This window comes from Callionymus lyra, chromosome 4 (genome assembly GCF_982586985.1).
Source record: "Callionymus lyra chromosome 4, fCalLyr1.hap1.1, whole genome shotgun sequence".
Lineage (NCBI taxonomy): Eukaryota > Metazoa > Chordata > Actinopteri > Syngnathiformes > Callionymidae > Callionymus > Callionymus lyra.
This window is the reverse complement of record NC_141821.1, coordinates 1236710-1250723: the sequence shown is the minus strand read 5'-3', so window position 1 is coordinate 1250723 and position 14014 is coordinate 1236710. Positions and strand designations below refer to the sequence as shown.

At 48.0% G+C, this 14014-nt stretch overlaps 1 protein-coding gene across 1 annotated transcript in view; it reads right to left on the bottom strand.

Moving 5' to 3' along the window:
* Positions 1-1208: 1208 nt before the first annotated feature.
* pxdc1b (PX domain containing 1b) overlaps positions 1209-14014 on the bottom strand; it is a 29209-nt gene continuing 16403 nt past the window's right edge. The window contains exons 2-5 of the mRNA XM_087788427.1: positions 12231-12316; positions 7974-8091; positions 7814-7919; positions 1209-1796 (exon numbers count right to left, since the gene is read on the bottom strand). Of these exons, the coding sequence (XP_087644553.1) occupies positions 1676-1796; positions 7814-7919; positions 7974-8091; positions 12231-12316 (431 nt within the window). The 3' untranslated portion in view covers positions 1209-1675. The remainder of the gene's footprint in view (positions 1797-7813; positions 7920-7973; positions 8092-12230; positions 12317-14014) is intronic.

Sequence of the window (14014 nt, the reverse complement as noted above, 5' to 3'; positions counted from 1 at the left end):
ATACATCCTCCCATTATCCATCCATCCATCATCCATTCATCCATACATCCATCCATCCATCCATCCATCCACCATCCATCCATCCTTACATCCTCCCATTATCCATCCATCCATCCGTCTATACATCCATCCATCCTCCCATTATCCATCCATCCATCCATCTATACATTCATCCATCCATCCATCCATCCATCTATACATCCTTACATCCTCCCATTATCCATCCATCCATCCGTCTATACATCCATCCTCCCATTATCCATCCATCCATCCATTCATCCATCCATCCATCCATCCTCCCATTATCCATCCATCCATCCATCTATACATTCATCCATCCTCCCATTATCCATCCATCCATCCATCCTCCCATTATCCATCCATCCATCCGTCTATACATCCATCCATCCATCCATCCTCCCATTATCCATCCATCCGTCTATACATCCATCCATCCATCCATCCATCCTCCTATTATCCATCCATCCATCCATCCATCCATCTGTCTATCCATCGATCCATCCTCCCATTATCCATCCATCCATCCATCCATGAATCCATCCATCCATCCATCCTCCCATTATCCATCCATCCTTCCATCCGTCTATACATCCATCCATCCATCCATCCGTCTATCCATCCATCCATCCATCCATCCATACATACATCCTCCCATTATCCATCCATCCATCCATCCATCCATCTATACATCCATCCATCCATCTGTCTATCCATCCATACATCCTCCCATTATCCATCCATCCATCTATACATCCATCCATCCATCCATCCTCCCATTATCCATCCATCCATCCGTCTATACATCCATCCATACATACATCCATCCATCCATCCGTCTATACATCCATCCATCCATCTGTCTATCCATCAATACATCCTCCCATTATCCATCCATCTATACATCCATACATCCTCCCATTATCCATCCATCCATCCATCCATCCATCTATACATCCATCCATCCGTCTATACATCCATCCATCCATCCATCCATCCTTCCATCCATCCATCCATCCATCCATCTATACATCCATCCGTCCATCCATCCATCCATCCATCCATCCATCCATCATCCATCCTTTGTTCATGGCAGAGTTCTGGTCCAGACGTCCCTGAAGGTTCAGGTCAGCGAGTTGAAAACAGAGCAGATCGTTCAGCCTTTGTTTTTACAACAGTTTAAAAATGTCAACATTCTATAGAAACTTTATTGATACATAAACAATTAAACTTTATTTAAAAGCCAAAAATATATATTTGAAATCGATAAATTATCGTCAATAAAATATCAACATTTTCTTAAACACCACAAAAGTGAGTCAGAGATTTTAGCTCATTAGCATATGACCTCAGATGACCTCTGGACACTCTCAACCTCTGAGTCAGGTCGAAGTTCCAAAGAGACGCTTTCATCCACAGGAAGTGACGCCTCCTTCCTGTGCAGCCTCTACCCATGATCCTCCAGGGCAGTTCTGGAGACGTCCTTCCTGTCGGACCTCAAGACTCTGACCGAACCACACGGTTCTTGAATGGAGTCGCTGCTCTCTGGCGCCCCCACAGGTCATTGGATGGTGTGCAGATTGACTTCCTGGACGAGGAGGGGCAGGAAGTGAGAGGGCAGGAAGTGAGAGGGCAGGAAGTGAGAGGCTCCACTTCCTCATTCCAGGATGTCGGTCTCGAAGGGCACCAGGTGGTAGTAGGACAGGTTGGTGACGTAGGCCAGCGGGTCCTCGCGGCTCAGCTCCGTGTCCGACAGCAGCTCAGGTGCGTCGTCGTACCTGCGGCAGGAAGTGAGAAGATTACACGACGACTTCCTCTGCAGCTTCACACGTCCAGACAGGAAGAGGAAACACACACTTCCTGTGGAGGAGCTGATGTTGATCTGGAACCAAAACGAGTGAAACACTCGTGTTGGTCTCACTCGTCCTTTACTGACGAGGTGGTCATGTGACAGGTCATGTGACACGTGATCATGTGACACGTTATCATGTGACAGGTGGTCATGTGACAGTAGAATCAGAATCAGAATCCTTTATTTGTCCCGTGAGGGGAAATTCAGTTCAACAACAGCCAGAGTAATATACCAAGAAAATAAAACACCCAGAAATAAAAAATAATAAAAAGAAAAAGAAAGAAAATCTAAATAGAATAGAAAATAAATAAATCTGCACTATATTATATATTCACAATCATATTTACAAAAATAACAAGAAAGGTGCAGTTAAATATTTATCTGGCTGAGTTCTTATTGTGGAGTCTGATGGCAGCAGGAGGAAGGAGGTACCTCTCCCTCACACACCTGGGATGGAGCATCCTATCACTGATGGAGCTCCTCAATGCCCTCAGTGTGTGCTGGAGAGGGTGAGATAAGTTCCTCCTCATGGAGCCCAGCTTGCTCCGTATCCTCCTCCCAGACACTTCCTCCACAGGATCCAGGGGGCGCCCTAGGACGTAACCGGCCTTCTTAATAAGGCTGTCCAGTTTAGCCCTATCCTTTGCTGTCATGCTGCTCCCCCAGCAGACCACACCGTTGAAGATGGCAGAGGCCACTACTGAGTCATAGAATGACTTCAGGAGTGACCCCCGGACACCAAACGACCTCAACCTCCGGAGCAGGTAGAGTCTACTCCGCCCTTTTTTATAAAGAGCAGCAGTGTTATCCACCCAGTCCAGGCGGTTGTTGAGGTGAACACCCAGGAACTTGTAAGACGTGACAATCTCAATGTCCTGTCCCCGGAAGTTCAGTGGTGAGGGGGAGATGGAGGGACACCGCCGGAAATCCACAATCAACTCCTTCGTTTTGCTGGAGTTGATCTTGAGGTGGTTTTCCAGGCACCAGTCAACAAAGTCCTGGACAAGTCCCCGGTACGAGCCGTCTTCCCCGTCCTTAATGAGGCCGACGATGGCTGAGTTGTCCGAGAACTTTTGCAGGTGACTGGTGGGAGACAGGTGTTGGAAGTCTGCAGTGTGCAGTGAAAAAAGGAACGGTGCCAACACTGTTCCCTGGGGGACCCCTACACTGCACAGTACAGTCCTCGAAACACCATCCCGGGTCCTCACGAACTGTGGACGGTTGGTGAGGTAGTCCACAATCCAGTCCGTGAGGTGAGTGTCCGCTCCAGACAGCTCCAGCTTGTCCCTCAGGATGTCTGACCTGATGGTGTTGAAAGCACTGCTTAGATCCAGGAAAAGGATCCTCACAGTGCCTCCAGGCGACTCCAGGTGAGAAAGTGCTCGGTGGAGAAGGAAGATGATGGCGTCCTCCACGCCGATGTCAGGTTGGTAGGCAAACTGCAACAGATCCATGGAGGAGCACCAGAGGACTCAGGTAACTAAGGACCAGCCGCTCCAGAGCCTTCATAAGGTGGGATGTCAAGGCCACAGGTCTGTAGCAGCTGGGATCCTTAGGGTGCTAAGTCTTCGGCACCGGTACCACACAGGACGTCTTCCACAGTAGTGGAACTCTTCCCAGGGTCAAGCACATGTCAGAACAGAAGTCCAACAATTTCACTTAACTGGTCAGAGCACGTCCTGAGTACTTTGCCACCGATGCCGTCTGGTCCAGGGGCCTTTGTTGTCCTGGTTCTCCTGAGCTGATTTCTCACCTGGAGAGGTGTGAGGGACAGGCTGGGATGGGGGGGCATTGTCCCCTGTGGAGTCAGCGGGGGGCTGAAACAATACAAGCTCGGGGGAGAGGAGAAGGTAAAAGAAGAGGTGTGAATGGTGTAGAAGCGGGGGGGGAGCCGACACCTCAAACCTTGAAAAATAACTAAGTTGTCGGCCCAATTTTTATCCCCCTCCGCTACAGAGAGCCTGGTCGGATATGGATTTCAAACCTCTCCAGACATCTCTGGTGTTGTTGTTGGCCAGACTCTCTTCCATCTTCCTCCTGTACCTCCCCTTTCCCTCCCTGACCTTCCTTCTGAGCTCCTTCTGAACTGCCCTCAGATCCTCTTTGTTTCCTGACCTAAAGACTCTCTTCTTCTCCTTTAAGAGAGCCTTTATATTAGGATTAATCCAGGGTTTGTTGTTGGAGAAGCATCGTACAGTTCTGGTTGGTACAATGCTCTCCACACAGAAGTTGATGTAGTCCGTGACACAAGTGGTTAGACCATCAATATCCTCCTTGTGGGACTCACTGAAGATGCTCCAGTCCGTGGTCTCAAAGCAGACCTGCAGAGCTTCCTCAGCTTCTTCAGACCACTTCTTGACTGAGCGAGTCACTGCTGGTTGCCTGCTCACAAGTGGCTTGTAAACAGGTAGGAGATGGACCAGTGGTCAGCTCGTCCCAAAGGAGGAAGGGGGGATGATAAATAAGCGTCTTTAGTGTTCGCATAAAAAAGGTCCAGTGTGTTATTGTCTCTGGTGGCACAAGTGATGTACTGCGTGAATTTGGGCAAACAGGAAGAGAGAGATGCGTGATTAAAATCACCGGAGATGATAAAGAGGGCCTGAGGGCTCTGAGTCTGTAACCCGTTCACTACTCCAGTGATGACGTCACATGCTGCCTCCGCGCTCGCCGACGGTGGAATGTACACAAGCACCGCGACAACATGTGAAAACTCCCGTGGCAAGTAGAAGCGTCTCAGACTCAGCGCCAAAAGTTCAATGTCAGGACAGCAGTGTTGATCCTTTAGAGTGACGTGCCTGGGAAGGCACCACTTCTCGTTGACGAACACTGCCAGTCCTCCGCCCTTCCTCTTCCCGCTCATCTCCGTCCGGTCCGCGCGCATTAAGCAGAATCCATCGCGTCCGTGTGGTTCTGGTTCAGCCACTTCTTTGTGAGCATCAACATGCTGCACCGTCGATATTGCGGGTCGAACCTGGTCGCCGCCGCGAGTGCGTCCATCTTGTTTGGCAGAGATCTCACGTTGCCCATGACGACGGACGGCAGCGCCGGTCGATAAGCTCTCCTCAGCTCCCGGCGTTTAACTCCGGCGCGGCTCCTCTTCATAATATCCCGGGGGATGATGGGTCGCTCCTCCGGCCGCAGAGAAACGCAGCGCCAGCAGCCGATCCCGACTGTAGACAGTATGTACGGCCATTACGCGCGCAGGACGCCCGTTGCGCACCAGAAAAAGCGATAAAAAACTTTCCTTTTTCACTAAAAGTTTCCAATTCTTGTAGAAAACTGTCCGCAAGTCTTAAAGAGACAGTGTGACGAAAAGAAAAGTTTGAAAAGACGGAGGCAATCCTCGGAAAAAAGTAATAAACCCAACAAAAAAAACCACTCAGAGCTGCTGTTAAAGCTGCCGTCCTGTCGGCGCCATCTTGCTACTAAGTAGCATGGTCATGTGTCAGGTGGTCATGTGACAGGTGGTCATGTGTCAGGTGGTCATGTGACAGGTGGTCATGTGACAGGTGGTCATGTGACAGGTGGTCATGTGTCAGGTGGTCATGTGTCAGGTGGTCATGTGACAGGTGGTCATGTGTCAGGTGGTCATGTGACAGGTGGTCATGTGACAGGTGGTCATGTGACAGGTGGTCATGTGTCAGGTGGTCATGTGACAGGTGGTCATGTGTCAGGTGGTCATGTGACAGGTGGTCATGTGACAGGTGGTCATGTGACAGGTGGTCATGTGACAGGTGGTCATGTGTCAGGTGGTCATGTGACAGGTGGTCATGTGTCAGGTGGTCATGTGACAGGTGGTCATGTGACAGGTGGTCATGTGACAGGTGGTCATGTGTCAGGTGGTCATGTGACAGGTGGTCATGTGTCAGGTGGTCATGTGTCAGGTGGTCATGTGACAGATGGTCATGTGTCAGGTGGTCATGTGACAGGTGGTCATGTGTCAGGTGGTCATGTGTCAGGTGGTCATGTGACAGGTGGTCATGTGACAGGTGGTCATGTGACAGGTGGTCATGTGTCAGGTGGTCATGTGTCAGGTGGTCATGTGACAGATGGTCATGTGTCAGGTGGTCATGTGACAGGTGGTCATGTGTCAGGTGGTCATGTGACAGGTGGTCATGTGTCAGGTGGTCATGTGACAGGTGGTCATGTGTCAGGTGGTCATGTGTCAGGTGGTCATGTGACAGGTGGTCATGTGTCAGGTGGTCATGTGACAGGTGGTCATGTGTCAGGTGGTCATGTGTCAGGTGGTCATGTGACAGGTGGTCATGTGTCAGGTGGTCATGTGACAGGTGGTCATGTGACAGGTGGTCATGTGTCAGGTGGTCATGTGACAGGTGGTCATGTGTCAGGTGGTCATGTGACAGGTGGTCATGTGACAGGTGGTCATGTGTCAGGTGGTCATGTGACAGGTGGTCATGTGACAGGTGGTCATGTGACAGGTGGTCATGTGACAGGTGGTCATGTGACAGGTGGTCATGTGACAGGTGGTCATGTGTCAGGTGGTCATGTGACAGGTGGTCATGTGACAGGTGGTCATGTGACAGGTGGTCATGTGTCAGGTGGTCATGTGTCAGGTGGTCATGTGACAGGTGGTCATGTGTCAGGTGGTCATGTGACAGGTGGTCATGTGTCAGGTGGTCATGTGACAGGTGGTCATGTGTCAGGTGGTCATGTGACAGGTGGTCATGTGTCAGGTGGTCATGTGTCAGGTGGTCATGTGACAGGTGGTCATGTGTCAGGTGGTCATGTGACAGGTGGTCATGTGTCAGGTGGTCATGTGTCAGGTGGTCATGTGACAGGTGGTCATGTGTCAGGTGGTCATGTGACAGGTGGTCATGTGACAGGTGGTCATGTGTCAGGTGGTCATGTGTCAGGTGGTCATGTGACAGGTGGTCATGTGTCAGGTGGTCATGTGACAGGTGGTCATGTGACAGGTGGTCATGTGTCAGGTGGTCATGTGACAGGTGGTCATGTGACAGGTGGTCATGTGACAGGTGGTCATGTGACAGGTGGTCATGTGACAGGTGGTCATGTGACAGGTGGTCATGTGACAGGTGGTCATGTGACAGGTGGTCATGTGACAGGTGGTCATGTGTCAGGTGGTCATGTGTCAGGTGGTCATGTGACAGGTGGTCATGTGACAGGTGGTCATGTGACAGGTGGTCATGTGACAGGTGGTCATGTGACAGGTGGTCATGTGACAGGTGGTCATGTGACAGGTGGTCATGTGACAGGTGGTCATGTGACAGGTGGTCATGTGACAGGTGGTCATGTGACAGGTGGTCATGTGACAGGTGGTCATGTGACAGGTGGTCATGTGACAGGTGGTCATGTGTCAGGTGGTCATGTGACAGGTGGTCATGTGTCAGGTGGTCATGTGACAGGTGGTCATGTGACAGGTGGTCATGTGACAGGTGGTCATGTGTCAGGTGGTCATGTGTCAGGTGGTCATGTGACAGGTGGTCATGTGACAGGTGGTCATGTGACAGGTGGTCATGTGACAGGTGGTCATGTGACAGGTGGTCATGTGTCAGGTGGTCATGTGACAGGTGGTCATGTGACAGGTGGTCATGTGACAGGTGGTCATGTGTCAGGTGGTCATGTGTCAGGTGGTCATGTGACAGGTGGTCATGTGACAGGTGGTCATGTGACAGGTGGTCATGTGACAGGTGGTCATGTGACAGGTGGTCATGTGACAGGTGGTCATGTGACAGGTGGTCATGTGTCAGGTGGTCATGTGACAGGTGGTCATGTGACAGGTGGTCATGTGACAGGTGGTCATGTGTCAGGTGGTCATGTGTCAGGTGGTCATGTGACAGGTGGTCATGTGACAGGTGGTCATGTGACAGGTGGTCATGTGACAGGTGGTCATGTGTCAGGTGGTCATGTGTCAGGTGGTCATGTGACAGGTGGTCATGTGTCAGGTGGTCATGTGACAGTCACCTGTGTGAGGCCGTGGGTGACGTTCGCTGATTCTCCTCCAGAAGGTTCTGGTCGAACACGATGGTCTCAGTGTTCGCCAGACAGAATCCATTTGACCTCTTGACCTCTGGGAACAAAAGGTCAAGGTCAACAGTCGTCGATGGAAGTTGAACATGAGTACCTGAGATGGTCATGTGACTCTGGAAGCACGGCTGGATCCTGTGGACCTCGTCGTTCCTGAGGACCTGGTCCAGAGGTGACCTCTCGAAGAAGGTCAGCATGACCTCTGACCTGGAGATCTGAGGAGAGGGTTCATCACTTTTACTGCCCTTCATCCACTCGTTTATTTTCATTCACTCGTTTGTTTTCATTCACTCATTTATTTTCATCCGCTCGTTTATTTTCATCCGCTCGTTTGTTTTCATCCGCTCGTTTATTTTCATCCGCTCGTTTGTTTTCATCCGCTCGTTTGTTTTCATCCGCTCGTTTGTTTTCATCCGCTCGTTTATTTTCATCCGCTCGTTTGTTTTCATCCGCTCGTTTGTTTTCATCCGCTCGTTTGTTTTCATCCGCTCGTTTGTTTTCATCCGCTCGTTTATTTTCATCCGCTCGTTTGTTTTCATCCGCTCGTTTGTTTTCATCCGCTCGTTTGTTTTCATCCGCTCGTTTGTTTTCATCCGCTCGTTTGTTTTCATCCGCTCGTTTGTTTTCATCCGCTCGTTTGTTTTCATCCGCTCGTTTGTTTTCATCCGCTCGTTTGTTTTCATCCGCTCGTTTGTTTTCATCCGCTCGTTTATTTTCATCCGCTCGTTTGTTTTCATCCGCTCGTTTGTTCTTCATCCGCTCGTTTGTTTTCATCCGCTCGTTTGTTCTTCATCCGCTCGTTTGTTCTTCATCCGCTCGTTTGTTTTCATCCGCTCGTTTGTTTTCATCCACTCGTTTGTTTTCATCCGCTCGTTTGTTTTCATCCGCTCGTTTGTTCTTCATCCGCTCGTTTGTTTTCATCCGCTCGTTTGTTCTTCATCCGCTCGTTTGTTCTTCATCCGCTCGTTTGTTTTCATCCGCTCGTTTGTTTTCATCCACTCGTTTGTTTTCATCCGCTCGTTTATTTTCATCCGCTCGTTTGTTTTCATCCGCTCGTTTGTTTTCATCCGCTCGTTTGTTCTTCATCCGCTCGTTTGTTTTCATCCACTCGTTTGTTTTCATCCGCTCGTTTATTTTCATCCGCTCGTTTGTTTTCATCCGCTCGTTTGTTTTCATCCGCTCGTTTGTTCTTCATCCGCTCGTTTGTTTTCATCCGCTCGTTTGTTCTTCATCCGCTCGTTTGTTTTCATCCGCTCGTTTATTTTCATCCGCTCGTTTGTTTTCATCCGCTCGTTTGTTTTCATCCGCTCGTTTGTTCTTCATCCGCTCGTTTGTTTTCATCCGCTCGTTTGTTCTTCATCCGCTCGTTTGTTCTTCATCCGCTCGTTTGTTCTTCATCCGCTCGTTTGTTTTCATCCGCTCGTTTGTTTTCATCCGCTCGTTTGTTTTCATCCGCTCGTTTATTTTCATCCGCTCGTTTGTTTTCATCCGCTCGTTTGTTTTCATCCGCTCGTTTGTTCTTCATCCGCTCGTTTGTTTTCATCCGCTCGTTTGTTCTTCATCCGCTCGTTTGTTCTTCATCCGCTCGTTTGTTTTCATCCGCTCGTTTGTTTTCATCCGCTCGTTTGTTTTCATCCGCTCGTTTGTTTTCATCCGCTCGTTTGTTTTCATCCGCTCGTTTGTTTTCATCCGCTCGTTTGTTTTCATCCGCTCGTTTGTTTTCATCCGCTCGTTTGTTCTTCATCCGCTCGTTTGTTTTCATCCGCTCGTTTGTTTTCATCCGCTCGTTTGTTTTCATCCGCTCGTTTGTTTTCATCCGCTCGTTTGTTTTCATCCGCTCGTTTGTTTTCATCCGCTCGTTTATTTTCATCCGCTCGTTTATTTTCATCCGCTCGTTTGTTCTTCATCCGCTCGTTTGTTTTCATCCGCTCGTTTGTTTTCATCCGCTCGTTTGTTTTCATCCACTCGTTTGTTCTTCATCCACTCGTTTGTTTTCATCCACTCGTTTATTTTCATCCACTCGTTTGTTCTTCATCCGCTCGTTTGTTTTCATCCGCTCGTTTGTTTTCATCCGCTCGTTTGTTCTTCATCCGCTCGTTTGTTTTCATCCGCTCGTTTGTTTTCATCCGCTCGTTTGTTTTCATCCGCTCGTTTATTTTCATCCGCTCGTTTATTTTCATCCGCTCGTTTGTTCTTCATCCGCTCGTTTGTTTTCATCCGCTCGTTTGTTTTCATCCGCTCGTTTATTTTCATCCGCTCGTTTATTTTCATCCGCTCGTTTGTTTTCATCCGCTCGTTTGTTTTCATCCGCTCGTTTGTTTTCATCCGCTCGTTTGTTTTCATCCGCTCGTTTGTTTTCATCCGCTCGTTTATTTTCATCCGCTCGTTTATTTTCATCCGCTCGTTTGTTTTCATCCGCTCGTTTGTTTTCATCCGCTCGTTTGTTTTCATCCGCTCGTTTGTTTTCATCCGCTCGTTTGTTTTCATCCGCTCGTTTGTTTTCATCCGCTCGTTTGTTTTCATCCGCTCGTTTGTTTTCATCCGCTCGTTTGTTTTCATCCGCTCGTTTGTTTTCATCCGCTCGTTTGTTTTCATCCGCTCGTTTGTTCTTCATCCGCTCGTTTATTTTCATCCGCTCGTTTGTTTTCATCCGCTCGTTTGTTTTCATCCGCTCGTTTGTTTTCATCCGCTCGTTTGTTTTCATCCACTCGTTTGTTCTTCATCCACTCGTTTGTTTTCATCCGCTCGTTTGTTTTCATCCGCTCGTTTGTTTTCATCCACTCGTTTGTTTTCATCCACTCGTTTGTTTTCATCCGCTCGTTTGTTTTCATCCACTCGTTTGTTTTCATCCACTCGTTTGTTCTTCATCCACTCGTTTGTTTTCATCCACTCGTTTGTTCTTCATCCACTCGTTTGTTTTCATCCACTCGTTTGTTTTCATCCGCTCGTTTGTTCTTCATCCGCTCGTTTGTTTTCATCCGCTCGTTTGTTTTCATCCACTCGTTTGTTCTTCATCCACTCGTTTGTTTTCATCCACTCGTTTGTTCTTCATCCACTCGTTTGTTTTCATCCGCTCGTTTGTTTTCATCCACTCGTTTGTTCTTCATCCACTCGTTTGTTTTCATCCGCTCGTTTGTTTTCATCCACTCGTTTGTTTTCATCCACTCGTTTGTTTTCATCCACTCGTTTGTTCTTCATCCACTCGTTTGTTTTCATCCGCTCGTTTGTTTTCATCCGCTCGTTTGTTTTCATCCGCTCGTTTGTTTTCATCCGCTCGTTTGTTTTCATCCACTCGTTTGTTCTTCATCCGCTCGTTTGTTTTCATCCGCTCGTTTGTTTTCATCCGCTCGTTTGTTTTCATCCACTCGTTTGTTTTCATCCACTCGTTTGTTTTCATCCGCTCGTTTGTTTTCATCCACTCGTTTGTTTTCATCCACTCGTTTGTTCTTCATCCACTCGTTTGTTTTCATCCACTCGTTTGTTTTCATCCACTCGTTTGTTTTCATCCACTCGTTTGTTTTCATCCACTCGTTTGTTTTCATCCACTCGTTTGTTTTCATCCACTCGTTTGTTCTTCATCCACTCGTTTGTTCTTCATCCACTCGTTTGTTTTCATCCGCTCGTTTGTTTTCATCCGCTCGTTTGTTTTCATCCGCTCGTTTATTTTCATCCGCTCGTTTGTTCTTCATCCGCTCGTTTGTTTTCATCCGCTCGTTTGTTTTCATCCACTCGTTTGTTCTTCATCCGCTCGTTTGTTTTCATCCGCTCGTTTGTTTTCATCCGCTCGTTTGTTTTCATCCGCTCGTTTGTTTTCATCCACTCGTTTGTTCTTCATCCACTCGTTTGTTTTCATCCACTCGTTTGTTTTCATCCACTCGTTTGTTTTCATCCACTCGTTTGTTTTCATCCACTCGTTTGTTTTCATCCACTCGTTTGTTTTCATCCGCTCGTTTGTTTTCATCCGCTCGTTTGTTTTCATCCACTCGTTTGTTCTTCATCCACTCGTTTGTTTTCATCCACTCGTTTGTTTTCATCCACTCGTTTGTTTTCATCCACTCGTTTGTTTTCATCCACTCGTTTGTTTTCATCCACTCGTTTGTTCTTCATCCGCTCGTTTGTTTTCATCCGCTCGTTTGTTTTCATCCGCTCGTTTGTTTTCATCCGCTCGTTTGTTTTCATCCGCTCGTTTGTTCTTCATCCGCTCGTTTGTTTTCATCCACTCGTTTGTTCTTCATCCGCTCGTTTGTTTTCATCCGCTCGTTTGTTTTCATCCACTCGTTTGTTTTCATCCACTCGTTTGTTTTCATCCGCTCGTTTGTTCTTCATCCCTCTGTTTCCATCCCTCCTTACGGACCTTCAGGTTGATGATGTTCTTCAGAAGTCGTTCCACCAGGTTCAGTTTCTCCTCGATGTCGTGAGATTCTCTGATCTTCATCAAACCTGCAACACGTCAATCAAATCAAATCAATCAAATCAAATCAATCAAATCAAATCAAATCAATCAATCAAATTAATCAAATTAATCAAATCAAACAAATCAATCAAATCAATCAATCAAATTAATCAAATCAATCAAATCAATCACAGGAAATGATGTGAAACCAGACGTCCAGGCTCAGCGAATCAGATGCTGAGCTGCTGCACTCTCATTCTGGCTCCTCCCACTTCTTCCTGATCCTCATCTGACCTCTGACCTCAGCAGACACACGTGTGTCTTTGCTTGTTGTGTGTCACTGACACACACAAGTGTGTGTTTCTTGTTGTGTGTCAGTGACAAACAAAAGTGTGTTTCTTGTTGTGTGTCAGTGACACACACAAGTGTGTGTTTCTTATTGTGTGTCAGTGACACACACAAGTGTGTGTTTCTTGTTGTGTGTCAGTGACAAACAAAAGTGTGTTTCTTGTTGTGTGTCAGTGACAAACAAAAGTGTGTTTCTTGTTGTGTGTCACACACCAGATGTTTCACACTTCTCTGCTTCTTCTTCACAGGTTTATTTTCAACTTGTCGAGTGTTTGCCAAAAGGCACTCGGGCAGGAAACGAGGTTTGACCGACAACACTTCGAGCGCAAAGATGGAGTCATGTGACCACCAGTCACGTGCTAACATGCTAACATGCTAACAACAGTGACACAACAGTGACACAACAGTGACACAAGAGCGACACAACAGTGACACAAGAGCGACACAACAGCGACACAACAGCGACACAAGAGCGACACAACAGTGACACAACAGCGACACAACAGCGACACAACAGCGACACAACAGTGTCACAAGAGCGACACAACAGCGACACAAGAGCGACACAACAGTGACACAACAGCGACAAAACAGCGACACAACAGCGACACAACAGCGACACAACAGTGACAAAACAGCGACACAAGAGCGACACAACAGTGACACAAGAGCGACACAACAGCGACACAACAGCGACACAACAGCGACACAACAGCGACACAACAGTGACACAACAGCGACACAACAGTGACACAACAGTGACACAACAGCCACACAACAGCCACACAACAGTGACACAACAGTGACACAAGAGCGACACAACAGTGACACAACAGTGACACAACAGTGACACAACAGTGACACAACAGTGACACAACAGCGACACAAGAGTGACACAAGAGTGACACAACAGTGACACAACAGTGACACAACAGTGACACAAGAGCGACATAACAGCGACACAACAGTGACACAACAGTGACACAACAGCGACACAACAGTGACACAACAGTGACACAAGAGCGACACAACAGTGACACAACAGTGACACAAGAGCGACACAAGCGCAACACAACAGTGACACAACAGTGACACAACAGCGACACAACAGTGACACAACAGCGACACAACAGCGACACAACAGCGACACAACAGCGACACAACAGTGACACAACAGTGACACAAGAGCGACACAACAGCGACACAACAGCGACACAAGAGCGACACAACAGTGACACAACAGCGACACAACAGCGACACAACAGCGACACAAGAGCGACACAACAGCGACACAAGAGCGACACAACAGCGACACAACAGCGACACAACAGTGACACAACAGTGACACAAGAGCGACACAACAGCCACACAACAGTGACACAACAGTGACACAAGAG